The sequence below is a fragment of the Adiantum capillus-veneris genome, chromosome 16, assembly GCF_014529385.1.
Source record: "Adiantum capillus-veneris isolate H3 chromosome 16, ASM1452938v2, whole genome shotgun sequence".
NCBI lineage: Eukaryota > Viridiplantae > Streptophyta > Polypodiopsida > Polypodiales > Pteridaceae > Adiantum > Adiantum capillus-veneris.
The window spans coordinates 11,889,442-11,916,344 of NC_140946.1; the positions used below are offsets into that span (position 1 = coordinate 11,889,442).

The following is a 26,903-nucleotide window of genomic DNA, read 5'->3' on the forward strand; positions in this document are numbered from 1 at the left end:
AGCTTTTTGACGCACAGAAGAAAGCCAAAAAGCAAAAGAAAAGCACTGACTTTCCAGGTTATTTGGGTCGTCAATCGACTTTTGACAAGGCAAAGAATCAGAAGAAGCGTGTTCGATTTGAAGGAGTACCCAGTTCTTCTTCTTCTGACAGTTCTTCTAGCTCCTCGGATTCGAGCGAAGAAGACAAAAAAGGTAAAAAGCGAAGCAAGAAGCAACGCTTCGGAAAGGGCAAGAGAAAGGCAAAGAAGGCTAAATCTCGCCCAGAGACTGACAGTTCTACTGAGGACTCGTCTACAGACAGCTCAGATTCCGATGACGGAAACTTTTATGCGAACAAGAAGAATTTTTACAAAGCCAACCAGTATGACTTTCTCGAAGATAAAAGCAAGAAAGTCCAAGAGTTTAAAAGGAAGGTGGCCACTCGATCAAGTTTGATACTTTCTCAGGATACTCAGATGCTTCGAATGCTTTGTCTTTTATACAGTAGTTTGACATCGCTTTCGCGGGAGGACGCTATTCAGAGCACTCCAAGATACGGAGAGCTACCTCTTACTTTAAGGGGAATGCTCGTACTTCGTGGTCCACTCTTCTTTTAAACAAGACTGCGCCAGTTAAATGGCTGAAATTTAAGAAGCTTTTTATTTCTTCTTGGTTGACGCAAGAATATGAACGAGATGTACGAGCTGCTTGGAACCATCTTCGGATGACCAAGAAAGATACAATCAATGCTTATTGTGAAAGATTCTGGAGCTCTTTTCTACCCGCCTCTTCATTCAAGAAGATCTCGTTCAAAGAACAGATTGAGCGGTTTACCTTGGGTCTACCTACAGAGATCCGAGATCACTGCTTGGAACAGAAGTCAGCTTCTATTCAGGAGTTGATGAGTCATGCGAAACGGGGCTTTGCCATTCACTCTGGCAGTCTGACCTACCCCACAGATGAGGCCATGACACAACGAGCCGAACAGACTTCTGGGAATGAAAGTAGAAAGAAAAAAGAGCAACCCAGAGAAAAATGATGCATGACCCAACCTTACTCCTGAGGAGAGAGCTCGCTTCATCAGAGAGGGGAAGTGCTTTGGATGCGGGGAACAGGGACATATCTCCGCGAAGTGCACTAAAAAGGCACAGAAAGAACAGAATGATAAAGACGACGACAGGCCTGAGCGTTCGAGAGCAGCTGAGGAATGTGGCAGAAAAGGCAGATAGAAAAGCAGAACTGGTACCACATGGCGTGGGACCTGCACTGAATTTAATGAATGAAAGTACAAACTTTGTTGCTTTTGGGGCAAAGTGAAGGATCAGGAAGCTCTTTTGAAGGAGCCAAGGCCAACTTCTTTTCACTTGGAATTGGCGGCTCGATTTGGAATTATGCCCGACAGACTGACGCCACAGGCGGAGGTAGTTCGACTGGCACCCGGATGGGATGTTGCCATTACACCGAGCATTGGCAAACTTCGTTTGCAATGACAGGGGTGTTCAGGGCACCCCAATGACGTTCTACTCGCAATCCCTTGGTACCACCAGAACTATGCCGTAGTTGACTACCGGGCCAAGAAAGCGACTTTGACAAATGAAGGGCTCAGAGAATTGTACTTGATGAACTTCAGTTTCTTTACTCATTCTTTTGGGAGAGAACGGAATGATGGATAAAGGTTGAATATGTGTTGACCTGAACAAAAGAACGCCAAGATTTTTCTCCACACTCATACCGATTGCTTTTCAAAGGGCCCGAAGATCAGACCATTGACCTGATACCTGGAAGCACGTCACTGAACCGGCCACCTTATCGTGTGAGCCGAGCACAAATTGAAAAGATTATGAACCAAGTGAAAGACCTCTTGGAAAAGGGTCTTGTCCAGCCTGGTACTTCACCGTACTGCTCTCCACTCTTGTTGGATTTGAAGAAAGACGGATCTTGCAGAATGTGCATTGATTATAGAGCTCTCAACAAAATCACCATCAAGAACAGATTTTCGATTCCTAGGATTGATGATATACTCGACAGGTTACAGGGATCCTCGTGCTTTAGCAGGATTGACTTGAAGAGTGGATATCATCAGATCTGAATCGCGTCGGAAGACGTCTACAAGACAGCTTTTCGGACGACTTTTGGGTTATTTGAGTTTTCTTGGTGATGCCTTTTGGTTTAACCAATGCTCCTGCGACATTTAACCGGATGATGGACAGGATTTTTCGAGAGCACAGGCTATTTGTTGGCACTTTCTTTGATGATATCATTGTTTTCTCCAAGAATGAGGCAGACCACAGAGATCATCTGCTTCAGAGATACACTTTTTGGGGCACTTTGTGTCACCAGCGTGTGAAGAGTGGATATCATCAGATCTGAATCGCGTCGGAAGACGTCTACAAGACAGCTTTTCGGACGACTTTTGGGTTATTTGAGTTTTCTTGGTGATGCCTTTTGGTTTAACCAATGCTCCTGCGACATTTAACCGGATGATGGACAGGATTTTTCGAGAGCACAGGCTATTTGTTGGCACTTTCTTTGATGATATCATTGTTTTCTCCAAGAATGAGGCAGACCACAGAGATCATCTGCTTCAGAGATACACTTTTTGGGGCACTTTGTGTCACCAGCGTGTGACTACTATCTATCCTTTTTGTTGATTTCTTTCTTATTATCTATTTACTTCCTCTTTTTGGAACACCCCTCGGGAAATCTAACTGCCCTGCATTGCATAGCTAGTGTGGAACTGTCCAGAGGGAGTCCAGGCCTGAGGGCAAGAGAGCACTAAAAATTGGACAAGGACTATGGTTAGCCAAGTGGGGTCAAAATTGGAATCCTTTGTTACAGAGGCTACATTTCAGTTCTGGGTGTGGCTGCAGTGTACAAAGAGGGTCAGATGACCTAGAAAGATACAATGGTAGCATCTCCTAAAATTTAGGGAATTGCTATTTTGGGACCTGAAAATGTGTTTGCGTCATTACCTCCGGAATGACAAGGGGAACATTTTCTTACTCCGCCGTGAAGTCAACTGGGCAACCGGCTGGGAGATTTGTAGGCGGCAACCCCGAAATAGGAAAATGCTTGTAAATGTGCCAAGTGGCACCTTCTGGTGCATTTTCCTCATGCAACAAGAAGTGGCGCTGATTTTTAAGCTAGGAGAGGCTCATTTTCAGCTTCTGTCACAGGTTAAGAGCTGTGGAGTGCTTGCTTTCCCTCCTATGTAAAGTGCGGTGCCAGGAGTGATGCCCTGCACGCTACGCACTGCCCTCTCTCTCCCCTATGGCAGTATGTTATGCCCCTCTAGTGGGCTTTTCAATTGACTAATGTACATTTGTGTGGGTTCATGCGCGATTGCCGAGGCAAGAGCCTCTTGCACAGGTACTGGATTAGCTAGCGGCTAATCCCCCACAGGTACAGGTGAATTCGGAGAGGTTTCACGCCAGAAATCTCGTCCGATTCAAAGGGCAAAAGTAGCCCTACAGGTGCAGGAGCTCGAGGACTTGCTACGGATGCGACCGGCATGCGAAACGGAGCCCGAAACAGTAAATTACAGCCTGCTGTGTATTTTTGCAGGTTTAGGGTTTTGGCCCTAAACGGTCCCTAATACGCCCAGGAGGTTCGGGGACGCGAGGGGACCGCTGTACAGGTGATCTGGCGCATTTTTCGGGGCTGAAAACAGAGAATTCAACGTGCTGCAGATTCTCGCCAGGTTTTGCAAAGTGCCCATATGCGTCGGGAAAGTCAGTCAATGCGTGGGGATACTGACTGTGAAGGATCCTAGTACAATTATGTTACCGAAATCGGGCCGGAACAGTTGAAATTCAGCCAAGTTTGTGCGGGGCAGCTCGTAGGGATTCACAACGTTTATTCCCTCTTTTGAAGAATAAAGAAATACCGAAAGGGGCGCCTAAGTTAGGGGCCAATCTGGTGTCGGTCTACTCATACAGGTGCAATCTAGCAGCTTGTATCCCTCTCCCCTTTGTTGTGTCTTGAAAGTACAGGTAAAGTGGACGACAAATTAAATGGGTGAAAGCAAATAAGGTTTACGTTTAAAGTCTACCGCCCTTTTTGGATTGAACAGGCCGGTTTCATGGTTCCATCGACGGGATTAAATCACTTTTTTCCATAGAAGTGAGCCTTGGTTAGTTTGGGCTTGAAGACACAGGGGATCATAGACCAGACACAGGAAATTGCAATTATGGCTGACAGACCAGATGATGTGACTGAAGAGATTTCCTCTTCACAGGGTCAACAGACACATGAAGTGGGTTAGTCCTCAAGACCACCACAGACGGATGATGATATATTCAGGACCCAGTTGCTGCTGCTGTGGCTATGTTCACACAAGTAATGCAGAACCCGAGGTTTTTAGCCTTTCTGCAACCTCCTGTTCCATCTGAGCAAGTTGGGTCACTGGATCATATTCAAAAGCCTGTTAAGGCTCGAGCACAGGTGATTCATACTGCACAGTCAATGGAAACACCTGTACACTTGACGGAGAACATGCAGTCTTCACAACCTGTGCCTAAGGTGCAAGAACAGGTGGTTGAGATGCCAGTCTTTCAAGCTGTACCAGTTCAGCCAGCCGCTTTTCAGCAGCCTATAGCTGGTTCTAATGGGCAGGGAAGCAACCTACAGGCTATGCAACAAGTCTTCCCACCACCTTCAGTACACCGTGGCTATTTTGGAGGTGGATCGGTATTCCAGAGCATGGCTGGTCATGCACCTGGAAATCAGTTTTACACGCCAGGAACAGTGTTCGGGGGTGCTCAAACGATGATGCCTAACCCCATGTATGGTGTCACGGGCATGCTACCAGGGTTTCAAAGCACTCAGGGCCAATTTGGGATGCCACAGGCAAATTTTGGTATGGCTGGAATTACAAATCAGCAGCCAAATATGGCATTTCCAGATCAACTTAATTGCGGTCAGGGAACACAGATGAACCCTAACAGTGTTCCCATGTTTCAGTCACTTCCATATGACAACTCAACGCCGCTAGAGAGGCCAACTCCGTACAAAGAAGGTGGCAAAGGTGTGACTTTCACGACCTTTACAGGCGTTGATGATAGGAAGAAGGCTCTCTCATTCCTCCAGCAGTTTGACAAGGCCTATGCAGGGGGAAACTTTACAGAGGCTTCAAAGCATAGTTACCCGGAACGCGGAACGGGAACGGCGACGGGATCCCCGCGGAACGGGGGAACGGCTAGGGGTCCGGAACGGGAGGTTAAAAAACACCCAAATAGTGCATTTTTTAGCTCCTTGTGTTTAAATACAAGGAGTATTAGAGTGCTTTGACTCTAATACTCACAAAAAACTCGTTTTGAAGACCATTCAACCTTGCTATGACTAGATGAAGATGAGAGAGAGAGAGAGCTTGAGAGAGTGAGAGGGAGTGACTCGAGAGAGTGAGAGGGAGAGGGAGAGATTTGAGAGAGTGGGAGGGAGAGGAAGAGAGCAGAATGGATTTTATTTTTGATCTCCCGAGAACACAGAATGATCACGATGATTTTTCGATTACATGGCACGTCTGAGACGATTGTCTCCGACAGAGACCCTAGATTTATGAGTTTGTTTTGGAAGGCAATTTGGGAGAACATTGGCATGCACTTGCAGTTCTCGTCATCGTTCCACTTGCAGACTGACGGGCAATTTGAGATTGCCAATTTAGTGATTTTAGATTTATTGAAGTCTTGTATCTCGGATCAGAAGACTCAATGGGAAAAGAACTTACCTTTGGTGGAATTTGCCTACAATAACACGATACACTCTTCGACGGGGAAGATGCCAATATGAGATTGTTGAAAGTGTTGCGAAGGTTCCATCCTTCTTGAGCACGAAAGATTAGATATTTGAAGCGGATAAATATTCGCGAGATTTGGATACGGCTTTTGCCAAGGTTCGCGAGACTTTGCAGGAGTCTCAAGAACGACAGAAAAAGGCAGCGGATCGCCATCGTCGCGACTTGAAATTGAAGGAGGATGATTGGGTGCTCTTAGGTTTTGAGAAGGCACGCCTACGAAAGAAAAAGGGAAAGGAGAGGCTTTTTCCAAAGCTTAGTATGCGTTACTACGGACCTTTCCAGATCACTGACAAGATAAACGATGTCTCCTTCCGATTGAAACTGCCAGATACTTAGAGGATTCACAATGCATTGCATGTGAGTCTCTCGAAACTTGTTAAGGGTGATGTGCCTGATGATGGGGAGCCTGATGAGCAACCCGAAGTGGAAGAAAACGAGGAGATCCTTGTTCCTGAACAGATTTTGGCACATAACGATACGAAGAAAGGTAAAGTCCAAAGGCGGTTCTTGGTTAAGTTCCAGAACTTTCTTGCATTTGATGCGAAGTGGATGGAGGAGGAGGACCTAGCAGATACTCCTCGGATTGTGAAACTTTACCTCGATGTTTTGGTTTAGCATAGTCTACTCTAAACGGAACCCAGAAATTCAGCTTGGCCGGAGATCTGGTGCAGTGGGATGCACAAGAGGGGAGTCACTCCACTCCCTTGTCAACAGATGCCTCGATTTTGATACTAAAGTCACTGATGTCTCTTTGAGCTTCAGGGATACTGATAGCTGTCGTATTCTGTTGGATGACTTTATGAAATGGAATTCCTGATAATGATACTGATTTGTTTCTTCACTTCTTTTGAGTGCAGGAACTGATAGACGAAATGACTGCAGCATTTTGGTCTACTTGATCTCGAATAGACATGGTTGCAGTAGGGGTTAGTCAATCGGACATCGATGAGGTCTCGATTGGACCTAGATGTGATTGCTAGCTACATTGCCGATAAATCATGCTCTAAGATCCGAATGAATGTTGAATGTCATGTGATGGCCTGTGATGTCGTGTGATGTGATTGTCGATTTTGTACATGTGCTAGATGTGTGTTCCTAGTACGTAGATACTAACAGTCAATGTCTACTAAGACGGTTTATGGCTTTTGTCGGTTTTGTAGGCGTAATCGCAGTCGATTACAATGCTTTCAAGAGGGGGGTATGTCACAAACTGATGACGTGGCTACGGACAGCAGAAACCATAATTTCTACCAGAAGCCCTAAAATTCTTGCAAACCCTAATTTCTGGAAATCGCGGAGGTGATTTTTTTTTTTTGGGGAAATTTTGAGCGACGCAAATCTCAACTTTTTGCTATGATTTGGAAGAAAGAGAGAGAAAAAGAGAACTTGCTTTTTACCGACTCTCATTGAGAGAGAGAGAATCTGCTTTTGCTTGCAAGCTTTTGGGGCTCTGCTTTTGGGCATCCCTTTTAATTGTAAATTAATGGTGAGGGCCTCACTTCTCGGAGCATCTGGACGCAGAGTTTGAGAGTGAAACCCTAACCACTCTTGTACTTTGATGATTGATTAATACAAAAAGAAATACCGAAAGGGGTGCCAGTCTTTGGGGCCAATATCTCTAGGCATGGAACTCCGCCGGGCCAGTGCAAATCTATTGTGATCTGTGAATTGTTTGCAGTGGTTATTTGGTGCTGTCGTGATTGATTCTTGACTTGGAGTGTCCAAGTACAGGTGTAGAGTCTGGAGTACCGGCTTGTACAGTGTTGATGCAATATAAAGAAATACCGAAAGGGGCACCAAGGTTTGAGGCCAATACTCTCTGGGTGGAATTCCGCCACTCCGTGTCGCGTGTCGTCTCTCTCTCTCTCTCTCTCTCTCTCTCTCTCTCTCTCTCAGTTCAGTTGTTATTAAAGTGCTAAAAGTCTGTTCAGTCTGTTCTTTTCTATTGGCACGTGGTGCCTGTCTTGTGACATAAAACCTTAAAAAATAAAGCGGGACCCCAAAAATTGCATGTGAACTGATGACATTGCAGGCTGTATAGACTTCTGTGATTTGTGCTACGAATGGCGTTGACATCTCGACGTTACTGCAACTTTTCATGTTCTGTTTTTGGCCAAGGGCATTTATAAGTGCACTGGGCTGTAACAGACTTGGACACTCCAAGTCAAGAATCAACCGCGACAACACCAAATAACCACTTCAAAACAATTCACAGATCACAATAGATTTGCACTGGCCCGGCGGAGTTCCGTGCCTAGAGATATTGGCCCCAAAGATTGGCGCCCCTTTCGGTATTTCTTTTTATATTAATCAATCATCAAAGTACAAGAGAGCGGTTAGGGTTTCACTCTCAAACTCTGCGTCTAGATGCTCTGAGAAGTGAAGTCCTCACCACGTATTTAAAGGGACAAGGGATGCCCAAAAGCAGAGCCCCAAAAGCTTTCCAGTTAAAAGCATAAGAGCTCAAAAGCTCTTCTCTCTCAAGCTCCTCTCTTTTTTTTTTTATATTAAAAAAAAAGCATTCTCTTCCTTTCTCTTGCGTAGAGTAAAAAGCAAGATTCGCGTCGCTCATCATTATATATATATATATATATATTTATAGCCTCCGCGATTTTCGGAAATTAGGGTTTCTAGCAGAAATTAGGGTTTGCAAGAATTTTAGGGTTTCTGGCAGAAATTAGGGTTTCTGTTGTCCGCCATGTCATCACTTTGTGACATAGCCCCCTGTTGAAAGCATTGTAATTGATCGCGATTATGTCTGCAAAACCGACAAAAGCCATAAACCGTCTTAGCAGACACTGACTGTTAGTACCTACGTACTAGGAACACACATCTAGCACATGTACAAAATCGACAGTCACATCACACGACATCATAGGACATCACCAGACATCACAGGACATCACATGACATTCAACATTCATTCGGATCTTAGACCATGATTTATCGACAATGTAGCTAGCAATCACATCTAGGTCCAATCGGGACCTCATCGATGTTCGATTGACTAACCCCTATTGCAACCATGTCTATTCGAGATCAATCAGACCAAAATGCTGCAGTCATTTCGGCTATCAGTTCCTGCACTCACAAGAAGTCCATTTCAGTATCATAATCAGGAATTCCATTTCATAAAGTCATCCAGCAGAATACTGTCAGCTCTCAGTATCCCTGAAGCTCAAAGAGACATCAGTGACTTTAGTATCAAAATCAAGGCATCTGTTGACAAAGGAGTGGAGTGACTCTCCTCTTGTGCATCCCACTGCACCAGATCTTCGGCCAAGCTGAATTTCTGGGTTCCGTTTGGAGTAGACTATGCTAAACCAAAACATCGAGGTAAAGTTTCACAATCCGAGGAGTATCTGCTAGGTCCTCCTCCTCCATCCACTTCGCATCAAATGCAGGAAAGTTCTGGAACTTAACCAAGAACCGCCTTCGGACTTTACCTTTCTTCGTATCGTTATGTGCCAAAATCTGTTCATGAACAAGGATCTCCTCGTTTTGTTCCACTTCAGGTTGCTCATCAGGCTCCCCATCATCAGGCACATCACCCTTAACAGGTTTCAAGAGACTCACATGCAATGCATTGTGAATCCTCCAAGTATCTGGCAGTTTCAATCGGAAGGAGACATCATTTATCTTTACAGTAATCTGGAAAGTTCTATAGTATCGCATATTAAGCTTTGGAAAAAGCCTCTCCTTTTCCTTTTTCTTTCGTAGGCGTGCCTTCTCAAAACCTAAGAGCACCCAATCATCCTCCTTCAAAATCATGTCGCGACAATGGCGATCCGCTGCCTTTTTCTGTCGTTCTTGAGACTCCTACAAAGTCTCGCGAACCTTGGCAAAAGCCGTATCCAAATCTCGCGAATATTCATCCGCTTCAAATATCTAATCTTTCGTGCTCAGGAAGGATGGAACCTTCGCAGCACTTTCAACAATCTCAGAATGTGTCTTCCCTGTGGAAGAGTGTATCGTGTTATTGTAGGCAAATTCCACCAAAGGTAAGTTCTTTCCCATTGAGTCTTCTGATCCGAGATACAAGACTTCAATAAATCTAAAACCACTGAATTGGCAATCTCAGATTGCCTGTCAGTCCGCAAGTGGAACGATGACGAGAACTGCAACCGCGTGCCAATGTTCTCCCAAATTGCCTTCCAAAACAAACTCATAAATCTGGGGTCTCTGTCAGAGACAATCGTCTCAGACGTGCCATGTAATCAGAAAATCATCGTGATCATTCTGTGTTCTCGGGAGATCAAAAATGAAATCCATTTCAATACTTTTCCAGGGGCGGGTGGGTATGGGTAAAGGGTGTAACAATCGTTGTGCCTTATGCCTGTCAAACTTGACCTTCTGGCATACCAAGCAACTGCGCACAAACTCTTCCACATCTTTCTTGAGTCTCGGCCAAAAGAAATATCTCTCTACCCCTTGCATGGTGGTAGCAATGCCGCGGTGACCCGTAAATGGTGGACAGTGGCATTCAATCATAACCTTTTCCCTCAACGGCTCTATAACGCACAACATAGTCTTTTTCATCAAGTAGCCTTCGCGAAGGGAGTATCGAGCTACTGTCTCCCCATCCCGTATCTGTGTGAAAATATCTGCAAAATCTGTATCTGTGGCATACTGATCGACCATATCCTCGAAGCTCCTATGATGTATCGCGGAAATAGCCAGAACCAACGGTTTCCGAGACAAAGCATCTGCCACCACATTCTTCTGTCCCTGCACACGGACAATCCGGAAGTGGAACTGTGACAAGATGTTCGCCCACCGCATCTGCTTTTCCGAAAGCTGCTATTGTGACAAGAAGTAGCGCAAACTTTGATTGTCTGTAAAGACAGTAAAATCCGCTCCGAGTAGGTAGTGCCGCCACTGAGTAAGAGCATGGATCACTGCCAAAAGCTCTTTCTCATATATCTGTGCTGTCATCTCCGGCCTAGGGAAAAATCGGCTCTCGTAAGCAATGACATGGCCTTCTTACATCAAGACCGCACCCAGACTACGACCATAAGCATCACAAAATACTTGAAATGACTTCTGCAAGTCCGGCAAAGTCAAATTTGGTCCTGTAGTCAATTTCTCTTTCAATGTCTGAAAGGCAGTCACCTCTGTGGATCCCCACGAGAAAGGTACTCCTTTCTGTGTCAAGATATGCAAAGGGGAAGCAACCTCTGCAAACTTTCGTATGAACCGCATGTAGTACGAACACAGTCCCAAGAAGCTTCTAACTTCATGGACGTTCTTCAAATCGGGCCAATCACGGATAGTCTCTATCTTGGTCGGATCCATTTGCACTCTTGTTGTTGACACAATGTGTCCCAAAAAGTGTATCTCTGGTAGGAAAAATTCACTTTTCTTTGCATTAATCACTAACTTGTGATCTGGTAATGCTTGAAAGACCTGAAGCAGATGATCTTTGTGTTCTGCCTCATTCTTGGAGAAAACAATGATGTCGTCAAAGAAAGTGCCAACAAATAGTCTGTACTCTTGAAAAATCCTGTCCATCATCCGGTTAAATGTCACAGGAGCATTGGTGTTAAGCCAAAAGGCATCACCAAAAACTCAAATAACCCAAAAGTAGTCCGAAAAGCTTTCTTGTAGACGTCTCCCGGCGTGATCCTGATCTGATGATATCCACTCTTCAAGTCAATCTTGCTAAAGCACGAGGATCCCCGTAACCTGTCGAGTATATCATCGATCCTAGGGATCGGAAATCTGTTCTTGATGGTGATTTTGTTGAGAGCTCTATAATCGATGCACATTCTCCAAGATCCGTCTTTCTTCAAAACCAACAACACTGGAGAGCAATACGGTGAAGTACTAGGCTGGACAAGACCCTTTTCCAAGAGGTCTTTCACTTGGTTCATAATCTCTTCATTCTGTACTCGGCTCACACGGTAAGGTGGCCGATTCGGTGGCGTGCTTCCAGGTATCAAATCAATGGTTTGATCTTCAGGCCCTCTGAAAGCAATCGGTATGAGTGTGGAGAAAAATCTTGGCGTTCTTTTGTTCAGGTCAACACATATTCGACCTTTATCCATCGTTCCGTTCTCTCCCAAAAGAATGAGTAAAGAAATTGAAGTTCATCAAGTACAATTCTCTGAGCCCTTCATTTGTCAAAGTCGCTTTCTTGGCCCGGTAATCAACCACGGCGTAGTTCTGGTGGTACCAAGGGATTGCGAGTAGAACGTCACTGGGGTGCCATGAACACCCCTATCATTGCAAATGAAGTTTGCCAATGCTCAGTGTAATGGCAACATCCCGTCCGGGTGCCAGTCGAACTACCTCCGCCTGTGGCGTCGGTCTGTCGGACGTAATTCCAAATCGAGCCGCCAATTCCAAGTGAAAAGAAGTTGGCCTTGGCTCCTTCAAAAGAGCTTCCCGATCCTTCACTTTGTCCCAAAAAGCGGCAAAGTTTGTACTTTCATTCATTTGATTCGGTGCAAGTCCCACGCCATGTGGTACCAATTCTGCTTTTCTATCTGCCTTTTCTGCCACGTTCCTTAGCTGCTCTCGAACTCTCAGGCCTGTCGTCGTTCTTATCATTTTGTTCTTTCTGTGCCTTTTTAGGGCACTTCGCGGAGATATGTCCATGTTCCCTGCATCCAAAGCACTTCCCCTCTCTAATGAAGCGAGCTTTCTCCTGAGGAGTAAGCTTGGGTCATGCATCCTTCTTCTCTAGGGGTTGCTCTTTTTTCCTTCTACTTTCATTCCCAGAAGTCTGTTCGGCTCGTTGTGTCATGGCCTCATCTGTGGGGTAGGTCAGACTGCCAGAGTGAATGGCAAATCCTCGCTTCGCATGACTCATCAACTCCTGAATAGAAGTTGACTTCTGTTCCAAGCAGTGATCTCGGATCTCTATAGGTAGTCTCAAAGTAAACCGCTCAATCTGTTCTCTGAACGAGATCTTCTTGAATGAAGGGGCGGGTAGAAAAGAGCTCCAGAATCTTTCACAATAAGCATTGATTGTATCTTTCTTGGTCATCCGAAGATGGTTCCAAGCAGCTCGTATATCTCGTTCATATTCTTGCGTCAACCAAGAAGAAATAAAAAGCTTTTTAAATTTCAGCCATTTAACTGGCGCAGTCTTGTTTAAAAGAAGCGTGGACCACCAAGTACGAGCATTCCTCTTAAAGTAAGAGGCAGCTCTCCGAATCTTGGAGTACTCTGAATAGCGTCCTACCGCGAAAGCGATGTCAAATTGTTGTATAAAAGACAAAGCCTTCGAAGCATCTGAGTATCTTGAAAAAGTATCAAACTTGATCGAGTGGCCACCTTCCTTAAACTCTCGGACTTTCTTGCTTTTATTTTCGAGAAAGTCATACTGGTTAGCTTTGTAAAAATTCTTCTTGTTCGCATAAAAGTTTCCATCATGAGAATCTGAGCTGTCTGTAGACGAGTCCTCAATAGAACTGTCAGTCTCTGGGCGAGATTTAGCCTTCTTTGCCTTTTTCTTGCCCTTTCCAAAGCTTTGTTTCTTGCTTCGCTTTTTGCTTTTTCTGTCTTCTTCGCTCGAGTCTGAAGAGCTAGAAGAACTATCAGAAGAAGAAGAAGAACTGGGTAAGCCTTCAAACTTGACACGTTGGAGATGGTTTCAAGAATTTTCAGCCATGGAGATTCTTGAAGACGGAAGAAGCAGGACTCTAGACAGTTGAAGCAAGAAAGGAGATTCAGAAGACTTTGTGTCGCTTTCGGCGCGGCCCAAAGAAGAAAGCGTTGCAGACCTTTATGAAGTTCAAGTACCGCTCGACCCACACAGCAGAGTGGGCCAGCGAAGAGTCCCTTCCAGGATTCCGGATGCTGTTGGCGATCTCCCTCGACGCCATACAGTTCAGTACTAGTACCTCACTTTGAAAAGGAGGGGATGTCACGTGACACATCCCAACCCTATGTGTCCGTGGACAAGCTACACCATAGCAGGGTTCCCGTCAATCAAGTCAGTTTAGATTAGCAGTGATCTGGCACTTTTGTGAGTCTATTCGTAGACCGTGCATGCCCAGTCACTTAGCATAGATGCATATCCTCCGGTTGCACACAACATGATCATCGGAATTCCCATCAGAATCCATTAGCATCAGTTAGGGGAATTTTCCAGTGCATTTAGCCTATTTTTCTATTTATTGGTTATTTTCACTTATTATTTTTAAGTGACTTTCCAACAAAAGTAGGTAGGGCAATTTTGCTAAGTTAATATATAAGCAAACCCAAGTTAGCACTTTCTGGCAGAAGAGGCAGCAGGAGCTTCCCGCTTAACAGGCAGCTTCTCAGCAGTACCCCCCTCAGCATCAAGATCCATCGCCATCCATCTCCCCCCATCTGGCGTTTCCTCCACAACAGTTAGCTATCGCCATCAGGACCCATCTCTTGGCGTTCCCCCCTACAGCCTAGCATCGCCATCAACCTTATATGCTGGCGTTTTTGCCCCTGCATTTCAGCGTTTTTGCAATCAACCACTAACGCTAGGAGTGCTGCATACCAGCGTTTTTCAGCATCCCATAGACCTGCTGTCCAGCGTTTTTTCAGCCAAGCTAACCCACCCAAAAACGCAGCCTAGGACCAGTGACTCCAGCGTTTTTCTTCATCAAGTCAGCCCCGACAAGAACAGTAAAATTCAGCCATAAAAACAGCATGAAAACAGCCATTTTCAGCCACCAAGAAGACCACCGAATTCAGCCCTAGAAGATCCCAGATTTCAGCCATCAAGTCGTCGTCGTCACCACCGTCGTCGTCATCGGCATAGTCCAAGTTGCATCAGTCCATTGCATTCGCATTGTACACCTTTGTGCAATCAAAGTAGACCACTCTCGTCGACGAGAGTGGTGCCTTCGGAGGAGGGTTTTACAACCTCTCGGGTGTCGTATCTCTTCTCTCTCCTTCTCTCAGTCTCATTCACTTGCATGCACAATATCCACTCACTTTGTTCGTGATCACAACACTCTACAAGACGGAAGGCTCTCTCCTTCCCTAAGAACTAAAAGGAACCTTGAGCAATAAAGATCACTAATCTTGAGAAAATACAACATTCATTCCGCTGCACCTTACACTCGAGGTGACCTCGCGCACTCCTAGCCTCACGGGCTAACCACTGACACTCTGCCAGTGGGGGTGGATAACTGCAAATGAGGCCTTGGCCTCCCTTTTATAATAATGGCCGGCCACACTGGCCGTGTTCACACTACGTTCGCCCGAACACTGGACGCCCATCCCGACGGCATCTGGGCGAGATCGCCTCTCCTGTGAGCGGGACATAACAAATGGTCTAGATGCAATGGACTCGCCAACGATGTCGATGACGGGCTGAAATCTAAAAATGCTAGGGCTGAAATCTGCAAATCTGCTTACTGCTGAATTGTGACACTGTGTTGGCGAGGACGGCAATGCGACGACAATGCACTGAAAACGCAGACGCTGAAATCTGCGGACAGCGGGCTGAATCTGAAAATGCTGGCTGATCTGACTGTGCAATTCTTGCTCTGTAAACATCCTCGGAGAAAGAAGGTTTCTTTATTGTCGGTTTAATGGGTGGTTCCGTGGCTTTCTGCCACTGGGTGTGCACTTCTGCGATGGATTGCTGAGACAAAATTTTTGCAAACTGCGGATCCTTCGCAAATTTAAAGATCTGCTTTGTGTACTCGTCAACCTGCTGTCGACGTTCCATCTCTTCAAGTTTGTACTGAGTAGGCCGAGGTGGCCCGTACTCTTCCTTTGTTAAATCATCAAAATCTTCTTCGTGGTCTCCTCCCGCATTAGCAGATGTAGAAGTAGTAGATTGATTCTTGTTGGAATCCATAAGTGTCGCAAGAAAAGGATTGGATTTCCCGATCGAAGAGAAATCGGCCGCGCTTTGATACCACTGTAACAAACTTGGACACCCCGAGTCAAGATTCTACCGCGACACAACAGAGATTTACTTCAAAACAGTTCACAAAGACATGGCCCGGCATAGTTCCGTGCCAAGAGGTATTGTCCTCAAACATTGGCGCCCCTTTCGGTATTTCTGTTTATTTAATCTTTGTGCAAAGTACAAAGAGAGCCCGCGGGTGCTCAGTCTCAGGCTCTGCGTCCAGATGCTCTGAGAAGTGAGCTCCAAAGGCCACTTATAAAGAATTTACAAGGGATGCTAAAAGCAAAGCCCCAAAAGCTTCTCAAACTGAAAAGCAGTAATCTCCAAAAGCTTCTTAAAATTTAAAGCATAATGCCCAAAAGCTTCTCAGCGTAATTTTCGGAAATCCGTATGGCTGGTCAGCGCAAAAAGCGGAATGGCCTGCCAACGCGTTTTCCGGCGGGATTTTTGCTGGCCAGCTGCCATGTCAGCCTGTCGACGCATTTCACGGGAGTCCGCCATGTCATCAGTTTGTGACATCGACCCAGCACTATGCACCCATATAAGTAGCCTATGCAACGCTAGGAGAAGGCAGAAGAGACAAGGAAAAAGCAGTTCCACAGCATCAAGTAGTACCAAGCACCAAGTACCCAACGTTTTCCAGCCCTTCTCATCAGCGTTTTCAGCCCTTTAGCACCGGTGTTTTCAGCATGCAGCCCATAACCTCGTCCCGGTTGTAGATTTCAGCCTCGGCATTCCCTAGCATTTCAGCATTCAGCCATAGGCTCACCGTACAAGCATCTCTAGCAAGTATCATCGTCGTCGTCATCGGCGTCGTCGTCGACGTAGCACCAGGCACCAAGTATCCGCAGTACCCAACACTTAGCCTCTCAAGTTGTAACAATGTCAGACTTTGTAAATAATTAATTTATTTACGAGAAAATAGTTATCTAATTAGTTGTGTGCACATCATAATAGAAGTAGTAGTTTAGGCCCTTAGGTGCGTCCAAACTTGAGCCAGAGCACCTCAGGGAGACCCTAGCAGACAATACCCTGAAGCCCTAGTGATTGGGAAATCGGGTCTTCAATAAGGGGTAGATAGTAGCCTTAGATTTCAGGCTCAAAAAATTATGCCCATTAGTGCGAGCACAGGAATGAGATGGGGTCCTTAGAACAGTAATTGTAAGGCCTGGATTAATTCCAAGGCCTTAGGATAAGTCAATTAAACTAATTTTAATTGTTTGTGCCGGACCTAATGGCCGGACAAGTGTGAACAGGTAATGTCGGAGCAGTGCTGGTACGGCATTGTGTCGAGGAGCAGCTAACGTTTTCATAAGCAGCATCCACGCGTGCAGTTGTGAGTTAATTTGCACATTGCATTAATAGCCTATGAACTTTTAAATGTGAAAGTTGAATGGTTTTTAAGTTATTAAATAAGTGTGCCACTTGGCACACTTACCAATGCAAAGTGACTCTCACTCTCACTCTCACTCTCACCCTCCCTCTCTTCTTGTTGGCTATATAGGAGCACCCCCTCCCCCTCTTCATAGGTTGGCAATGCACCTACCCCCCCTAAAATGAGCGTTCTCTATGCACCAGAGCTCTCCATTGAAGCTTGAGAATCAGCCCTTGTGGTGTATGTGGAGTCCTGGAGCTCCCATCACCTAGAACAAGGTTTCTCTTGATCTTAGGCTACTGTGGGGGAAGATCCATCGCGAAAAGTAGAAGGAAACTCTCTTTCTCTCACGCCTAGTTGCTGCAAATTCTCAGCAAAGTACTCATAGAACCTAGTTCTTCTCTACCTACACTACGCGTACAAAAAGTTTGGTGTGATTTCATCGCGAAAAGTCTCTATTCCGGCATTGGAACTCTCAGGTAACATTTTCAGCTTATGTGTAGAAAATTACAGCAAGCATATGTGTGTGCATTTTGCGTGTTTCTCCCTTGTTCTTATTGCAGGAATGATTATGCATAAAGGGACAGAGTTAGCGGGAGGTAGACACTCATTTTTGAGAGCTTCTGTGGAGTTTTGTGGAAGATAGACTCTCGCTTATGAGAGCTTCCCAAAATCAGGGAAAATCCTCTCAGTAGTCCTAGAGTAGTTTTTTTACTCTCTCAGTCAGAAGCAGAAAAACAACAAAGAAAGAATAGAGGACGGGCTTTTCTCCGTTCCTTTGCTTGTAAAGCTTCTCCCTTAGTAATAAATATAATCTCTTTATGGGGGGGGCGAGGGACCAACCCATCTTCTGGTCCCCAATGAAGTGTCAAGCTCTCTCTCTCTCTCTCTCTCTCTCTGTCTCTCTCTCTCTCTCTCTCTCTCTCTCTCTCTCTCTCTCTCTCTCCAATTCTCTTGAGTATTTGAAGTGTAATTAAAAGTCAGTTTATGCTTCCGTATTTTTGTGACAGTGGTATGAGAGCAAAGGTCATTCCTCTCTTTTTTAAGGGATTGACAACTTTTGGCAGACTGCAAAAATGGAAGGACATGAGATAGAGTTCACTATCCTTCAACAGTAGGTGGCAGAGTTGCAAAAAGCTCTCTTTCTTAAGGGATTGACGACTCTTGGAAAACTGCAGAAATGGAAGGGATTGAGATAGAGTTCACTATCCTTCAACAGCAGGTGGCAGGGTTGCAAAAGCTCTCTCCTATCTAGAAGTCCAGAAGATTCTCCATACCCTTGAGAAAGGGAAGGAGAAAGTGCCGATGGGATCAAGAGAAATCCCGCAGAACCCAAAGACGCAAGAACCAAAGAAAGATTCTTTAATTGGAACCTCCTCTGCATGCACGAGAAATAGAAGAAACCTCTATAACGTCATGTGCGGTTTAATGCAAAGGTTCAAGAGCAGGATGCTCCTTATTCTCCTCAGTTTTCTTTCATGAAGGATCTAGATGACATAGTCGCTCTAGAGGACATGTTCCTTGACGATCCGCCGCAGCAGGAAGTGCAGTCGAGGGAAAGGACTCCTGTCCACAAGGAGTCTAAGCATAGAAAGAAGGAGTATCATAAGAAGAAGCACCATAAGCAGAAAACATTCAAGTTAGGTGACAAAGTTGTAAAATTTGACACCTACAACGAACGGCGTGATAATGACAAAGCTTTGGCTTTCATCTGCCAATTTGAAGTTGCATTTGCAGAAGGGAACTTTAAGGAAAGGTCGAAGCTTCGCCATGTCAATATGTACTTGAAAGGCACCGCCAGCAGTTGGTGGCTAACCCTGATCCTAGAAAAACGCAAACCCCAAGATTATACCCCTTTCAAGAGGAGGTCTATGCACAATTCCTTCCTCCAGACTATGAGGAAGAAGTAAAGAAAGAATGGGATGGACTCTCATAGTCAGTGAACAAAACTGTTCCACGCTACGTGGATAGGTTTTGGGACGTTCTCTTGAAAGTCACCCCAATCAAGAAGATTGAAGATTCGGAGAAGATGCGCAAGTTTTAAGCAGGATTGCATGAAGCCTTGCAAAAGGCTATGAAGCTTTACCCTCGAGGTAACTTGCAGATACTTAAGGAATCAGCTTGCATAGCTGATGGTATACATGACAAGGGTACTCTGAGGAAGATGGAGCAAAGCACCTATCATGCCAAGTAGAAGGCTCTCCATGAACAACCTACTTCTACTTCTTCTTCTCAAAAGAAGAAAAGAACCGCCTCCGATGCAAAAACAAAGCCAAATCAGCCCAAGAAAGGGAATTACCTCTCTCCTTCTGAATCGAGAACCCTATTTTGGGCCTTGAAATCTGTTCGCGTCATTAGCTTCGGAATGACAAGAGGAACATTTCATTACTCTGCCGCTAAGTCAACTGAGCAACCGATTGAGATATTTTTAGACCAAAAGGTCCAAAGCGGGGAATTAATGCATGAGTGTCACCTTTCACATTTTTGGGCATTTTCCAACTTAAGAGAGAGAAGCATTAAAACAAAACGTGGGGCTGCATTTTTCAGCCGAATGGTGGATTGTTGCAGGTACCAAAGCTACTGTGTGCTTGCCTATCCTCTATGTACAGTGAAGTGCAAGAACTGAAGCCTTGCACAACATTCACTGCTCTCTCTCTCTCTCTCTCTCCCCTCCGTGCAGTTATGTGATGCCCCACAAGAGGGCTTTTCATTTGACCTATGTATAGTTGTGTGGGTTCATGCGTGATTGCCGAGGCAAGAGCCTCTTGCACAGGTACTAGATTAGCTAGTTGCTAATACCCCATAGGTACAAGTGAATTCAGAGAGGTTTCACGTTAGAAATCTCCTCCGATTCAAAGGGCAAGTAGCCCTCCAGGTGCGGGAGCTCGAGGACTTGCTACGGATGTGACTGGCTCGCGAAACGGAGCCCAAAACAGGGAAATACAGCCAGCTGTGTATTTTTGCAGGTTTAGGGTTTCGGCCCTAAACGGTCCCTAATACCCCCAAGAGGTCCAGGGACGCGAAGGGACCGCTATACAGGTGATTTGACACATTTTCAGGGCAGAAAACAGAGAATTCAGCGTGCTGCAGATTCTCGCCTGGTTTTGCTAAGTGTCTGTATGCATCGGGAAAGTCATCTATTGCGCGGGGATACTGTCTGTGAAGCGTCCTAATACAGTTATGTTACCGAAATCGGGCCAGAACGAGTCATTTTCAGCCCAGGATTATGTTGGACAGCTCCTACGAAATCACAGGTTTTATTCCCTCTTTGAATACAATAAAGAAATACCGAAAGGGGCGCCAGTCTTTGGGGCCAACAGGTGTCGGCGTCTGCTCAGAGTAATCTAGCTTTCGAGCCGTGTGTGTGTTTTAAGTGATAATTCCCGTCACAAGTTCTTTCTGCAAAGGTTTCTCTGTGTCCTAAAGTCTAAAGTAAAGTAAAGAATTCAGGTGAAAGCCTACGTCTACCGCCCTACGAGCCGATTTCACTATCCTGGTGAAAATTGCAGCACCCTTTAAACGGTCAAGAATATCATCAATGCTTGGGATAGGAAATCTATTCTTGATGGTATTCTTATTCAACGCACGGTAATCAATACACATGTGCCAAGAGCCATCCTTCTTCTACACTATGAGCAAAAAGGTGAAGAATTAGGCTGAATCAGCCCCTTCCCTAAAAGCTCCTCAACCTGGCCCATAATCTCTTTCTGCTGAGTTGCACTAACCTTGTAGGGAGGTCTGTTTGGTGGGCTACACCCTGGCACCAAATCTATCGCATGGTCCTCAGGCCTCTCCGGTGGCAATTGTGACGGTAATGAATAAAAAAAACAGTCATTAAACTCTCACAAAAATGCTGACCTTCCTTTATCTAACATAGATAAAGTTGACTGACAACTATTTGAGACATCATGTACAAAAACCAAGTACGCAGAAAGATGATGTTTAATTACAGAACTGATACGGTAATGAATAAAAAAAAGTCATTAAACTCTCACAAAAATGCTGACCTTCCTTTATCTAACATAGATAAATTTGTCTGACAACTATTTGAAACATCATGTACAAAAACCAAGTACGCAGAAAGATGATGTTTAATTACAGAACTGATAGCCGAAGCAGATATAATAGGGACAAACTCCCCTTTGAGCTTTACATCCAAAACATGAGTTTTGCCCCTATGCTGAAGTGTGATCGTTTTGCCGAAGACATCCAGCACGCCATGTATCGTGAACATCCACGAGATTCCCAGTAGTGCATCACACCCTTCCAAAGGCATGATATAAAACTCTTTTGTGTCCACATACGACTGAATATGCAGACGCAACTTTCCAATGATGGGAGTAACACACTCTTAGTGGCCAGGACATGCCCATCGGGTGTGGGTGGGTGTTATGGGGTGCCAATCCTTGTGGTGTAGGCTTGGTCTGTTCATTGTTTGATCGTAGACTTGAGGATCAACCCATCTAGGCTCTATGGCTTGGAGATGAACTTGGTGTTGTTCCTTAAGCTTGCGTATGGTTTGTGGTGTGTCATGTGTGCAGGAATGGGGCTCAAAAACACCTAGTCCTCTCCTGGCCTAGAACTAGCCCCATATATATCATATGGAAAATAATACAAATTATATGAAGTTGTTCTGTCATATGCAAAGGCGTGAGGTTAAAAAATAGATAGTCAAAAGTGAAGAACCAGTGCTCTTGCTACTCGGATAATATTGCAAGGTACTTAGAGGAGTGGTGTGATGGCCTTTGTTTCAGGAGTGACCAGCAAAGCAATACATGGCTAATTTAGTGTGCTGCTTCCTTTTTTTTTTTGAGGGGAGGGGGGGGATGATGTGTGCGTGTGTGCGTGCGTGTGTGTGTTGGGAGGGAGGGGATCGGATTCCCCGAGTTTGAGAAATTTCATGATGTTTAAACTTCTCAGGAGTGTCTTGTAGCAATGGAGCAAACGAACTTAGGGATTAACAGGAAGTTGTGATTACTATGTGTATGATGGTTCTCAGAAAAAAAAACTGTAGTGCCTGACATTTTGCCTCTCACGTGTTGAAGTTCTTTTGGTCATTAACTGGCATCTTGCATCAACAGCTTATTGCCATGCCACTTCTTTTGAAAAGCAAAAATGAAAATGCTGCAAAGGATTGTGTTCTTTGAATGGTGACATATTTAATGTGTATGCTTCAGGCATTGGGACTGAGATAGAGAAGCCAGCACCTGTCAAGGGGAGTGTGCCAGTCCTTTCTGATGGGTTATTGGTGTATATTGCTGGAGGGTTACTTTTGCTCACAATTGTAAATAACGTTCTCTTTTACTTTTTCTTTCAGCGTCCTAACCAGACTTCAGAGATCACTCAAGAAAAGAAGTCAGACTCCTTAAAAATAACTATTGAGACGAGTCTAATTGCACCACAGCCCCAAGCTCATACTGAGATGTAATATAAGGTGGTTTTTGATTCTTTTCTGGCCTTTTTTGGGAATGCTTTCTTGTGATGCATTTATATTTTAGTTTTACAAAGTGCTTGTAGTGCATGGCTAATACAGGGACCCTTGGAAATATGCTTTTTACTTGGGTCAGATATGAGAACATTCTTGCTTGATTTAGATGTCTGCCATTTTTATGGCTCTTTTGTTTTCTGTATGCCATATGTATAACTTCCACTTTCTTGATTCATGCCAAATGGTCAAAGACTAAAGTTATAGTGGAGAGGCGAGCTTGAACTTTAGCAAGTGGGACACACACAAAACCCAAGAGAGAGACTTGAAGTGAGAGGCTTGTAAGATCACGAGTCCACAAAAGGGATGTAATGTAGGCTCAAGCATATGGGACTAAATACAAACATTCTATAATGTGAACATATTTACAAGCAGTTCTTAACATGAATATGGTGGAAGGTGGGTAGGTACAGAGAACTAAATGCAGTTGAGTTGCCAAGCCCCTCGCCTGAGGGCGGGGGGGCGCTGATGATCACTCACAAATATGTACGCATAGCACGTGTGTTTGGCAGACTGTTATTTAGCCCCATATATATACATTTCTAACAAATAAAAGGGTACGAATCAAAGGAGACACACAGATTGATCTAGAAATGGCTGCATTCTGTTCATTAATTATGGGCTTTTTAAATTAGGTCTTGAAGGCTTGTGATACGGAGGCTTTACATATAGTGAACCTCCTGAGCCAAACCCTCGGTTGAAGAAGTCAGTGCCGGTTACCTACCATGTCAAGAGTGTCGTGTTCACCTGACCATGTGACGAGTGTCAACTCATGTTTAAATTGTCTTCATCTTGGAAGGGATGGGCTCCTTGCCAAATACCAATGTGAAAAACTACAGGTGCCTATGGTATTGTGCCCATCTTGCTGGCTGCTAGTGGTATTGTACGCTACTTGCCTATCTTGCTTGTCAATTCCAATAGTGTAAACTTCTATGCATTCCATATCACCTTGATGGCAGAATGGAATCTTTTGGAAAACCAGGTGATAATTGATGGTAGAAGTCTGATCAGAATTTGAATATTGGGTGCTTTCCTTGCTCTTCACAAAACGTATCTTAATTGCATTTGCTTCATGATGATTAGCTATGAAAGTGTCAAACTATGGGGGGGGGGGGGGGGGGGGGGGGGGGGGGGAGAGAGAGAGAGAGAGAGTTTTTGTGGAGGAGTGACAATCTAGAGAGAGAGAGAGAGAGAGAGAGAGAGAGAGAGAGAGAGAGAGAGAGAGAGAGTGTGTTTTTGTGGGAGGAGTGACAATCTAGTTGTACTTTTTTATGGTTGGGAACTCAAGTATGGTCATCGTGTTTACTGAATATTTACCTGTGTGTCCATATAAGTATTTGGATGTTTAACTTGGATTAAGAACTGCCCAGAATGTCTCAAAAATAGTCATCCACGTGTTTCCCTATAGCACCTAAGAATGACGATTTAATTTGGTCGCAAATTATACGAAGTTTCTTTGCCTTTAAGCCCTTGTCAAATAGTGCACTTACCCTAACTTTTGAACATACTTAAATGTTCTTCTTCATATCCATGTAGTTCTCTATTTCCTCTTGCAAAACAAAATTCACGTTATTTTTCATGAAGGAATTGTCCTAAAGTAAAATAACAGTGTGTAAGGCTGGACGAATGCTAAGTTGCAAGTGAGGGCTTGACACGAGTAAGATGGTCGTGTAACTTTTGATCTGTTGATTGAGAAAATACAATTATTCTATTTGCCTCTTTTTTAATGCAATCACAAAGATGTATGCATAGCACGTGTGTTTGGTGGCTGGGTGGTTGTGATCACTTCCAAATATGTATGCATAGCACATGTGTTTGGTGGACGGTTTTAGTTAGCCCCATATTTAAACAGTTTTAACATATGGAAGGGTACCAATCAAAGGAGAAACACAAATTGAACTGCAAATGGTTGTGTCGTGTTCATTACAGATGGACTTTTTAAATTAGGACCTGAATGCAGGAACTTTTGACTTGGATCCCATATTTCCCTTGACTCATCAAAATCAGTTATTGGCAAGTACCTCCACATGGTTTGTAGTGCTTGAAACCAAATCCAAGTTGCATTCACATGTGAAGGTTACTTCCTTTACCCTATTCAAAACCCTTTAATGTTTAGAAGCACTATTGTTTAATCAATTATGTCTATTGTTGCCTTTGGTAACTCCCTTGAGGCCACCTCCAAAGTGTCAGCACATTCAGCCATTTTATCATCAGGTCCTCCCAACTTTTGTGGCTTCAAGTTATGAATTTCGTATGAGTCCTTTTCTTGGTTTGCTCCTAACCATTCACTTTGAAATTGATTTGATGTTTCTCCGAATACTTCTTGAACCACCTCTACAATAATTTGTTTTGCTTCAACTTCTCTTTTTATAGTCTCCTCAACATGCTATTGTATGTGTTCCATATCTTTGCTCCTCAAAAACATTTTGTTGTCCAACAACCTCTACCAAAGTAAAGAAAATCATGCTCAATTGTAGTCCCCTACAAATTCTTTGTATCTGTGTCTTGTCCCTAAACTGTCACCTGTATGTTTCCTACTACTATGTTATTTTTCAGTTTTTCCATTTGGAGCAATAAGTGCTCTGCACTCGCCTCTTCATTTGCAACAATTTGATAGTAGGGTTTATTCACTAGGGAGAATCGTTTATTCTTCAATTCCACCCAAACATATTCACCCTGCTTTCTTACCATTGACCTTAGAACATCCATTTCATACCACCCACCTAGGTCAAGGTCATCCTCCGACATTTCCCTAAGCTTTGTTTCCAACTCTTTGCATGCCTAGACCCTGCTCAATAAAATACTGGTTTTTGACTGTAACTTTGAGTGATCAAAACTCTACAATTCCACTTGTTCACTTAAAGCTTCAAACCGCTTGTCTGTCCATTCTTGAAATTTTTGTATAGTGCTTTTTGTTGGTGTGCAACTGTCATTTCTAAAATGCAACAAAATCTTTGGCCTTCTTCAAATCTTCTCTTAGATTAGTTATAGACTCCACATCTTTGCATCCTCTTTAGATCTTTTTAACACTTTCTACAACTTTGAAATTTGTCCTTGTAGTCGAAACTTCTCTCTTTGTAGCACATTGTAATTCAACTGACCTTGACCAATGAAAATTTTCACTAATTCCAAATCTTTTTACGCATTTGCAAGTCCAATATGACTGCAAATTTATTGATTAACTTCTTCTCTCTTCCAATTACAGGTGTACTATCTTTCCATTCTTCAGTTTAAAGAAGTCCAACTTTTTCCATTTCAACTTCAAAGATGGTTTGATGGAAAAGATGCTAATGGGTGGGTCCTTAGGGGTGTCTTTTGGATTTTCCAAGAGAGTATCCATGTGGGGTATGCTTAAATCAAATGCCAGCTTCAAATTTGAAATAACCTGAACCTTACTTATGGCATAAACACCTCAAAACATTCTCCTTGATTTGGGATGTTTGTCCCATTCATTGTGAAATGAGGGCCTCCACTCATATAACACTGAAGTCTAAACCAATTAACAAGCTTAGGAAAAATTATTCCTTCAAAATCAGCAAGTAAATAAATTGCCTGCCCAATACCTCAACAATTTGAAAGGGCCCCAAATATTTGAGCTTCAATTTTCGAGGTTTTTTACCCAATCTATTGTTATACATCAACACCCAGTCTCCCTTTGCAAATTTTTTAAAAAAAAATTTCCTATCAACCCATGCACGTCTTCTCCTTTGAATCGTTTCAATAACATAAGTTGCTTGAATTGTGTTTTTCTCAAGTTTTAGGACTTGTTCCTCCCTGAAAACTAAAGAATCCTGCCTTGGCAACTTGTATTGTACTACAATCCTTAAGCTTGGAACAATAAACTCTATTGGCACAATAGCCTCCATACATGTACCATCTTAAAGGATGTCATCTTTGTGATGACTTTGTATGCTATCCCGAATGCCCAAAAAGCAGAATCTTGCTTGCTATTTCAATTCTTCTTATTTTCTGAAACCATTCTCCTCAAAATTTTGATCAAGGTTTTATTTGTTGATTTAGCTTGACCATTTGCTTGAGGATAATACACTGTAGGCTTCTTGTGAAGTATCAGGTGATCTTTAGTTAACTTATTAATCACCTTATTGATGAAACAACCTCCCTAATTAGAGACCAATTTCATTGTGCATCCAAATCTAATATTATGTTTTTGTACAAAAAATTGGCCACACTCTCAGCTTTGTAATCCTTCCTTGCTTGTGATTCTACCCATTTGGTTTATTAATTTATTGCCACCAAAATATACTTATTCCGTGTATACTTTGCAGTTGGCTTCACTGATCCCACAAAGTCAAGACCCAATTTCTAAAATGCTTCAAGTGGAAGAATTGGTTGCAATGGAATTTAGTCCACATCCCATGGTCTGTCATCCCTTTGACATATCAAGCATGTCTTCACATAT

General features: G+C 43.9%; 1 protein-coding gene across 2 annotated transcripts in view; it reads left to right on the plus strand.

Annotated features, from left to right (window-relative positions):
• LOC147438584 (uncharacterized) overlaps nucleotides 1-23,502 on the plus strand; it is a 34,644-nt gene extending 11,142 nt beyond the window's left edge. The window contains exons 2-3 of one of the 2 annotated variants that reach the window (XM_086484152.1): nucleotides 22,176-22,432; nucleotides 23,119-23,502. In XM_086484152.1, the coding sequence (XP_086340278.1) occupies nucleotides 22,176-22,426 (251 nt within the window). In that variant the 3' untranslated portion in view covers nucleotides 22,427-22,432; nucleotides 23,119-23,502. Of the gene's footprint in view, nucleotides 1-22,175; nucleotides 22,588-23,118 lie in introns of those variants that run through there. The other variant, XM_086484151.1, reaches the window with a different exon arrangement.
• The last annotated feature ends 3,401 nt before the right edge of the window (nucleotides 23,503-26,903 follow it).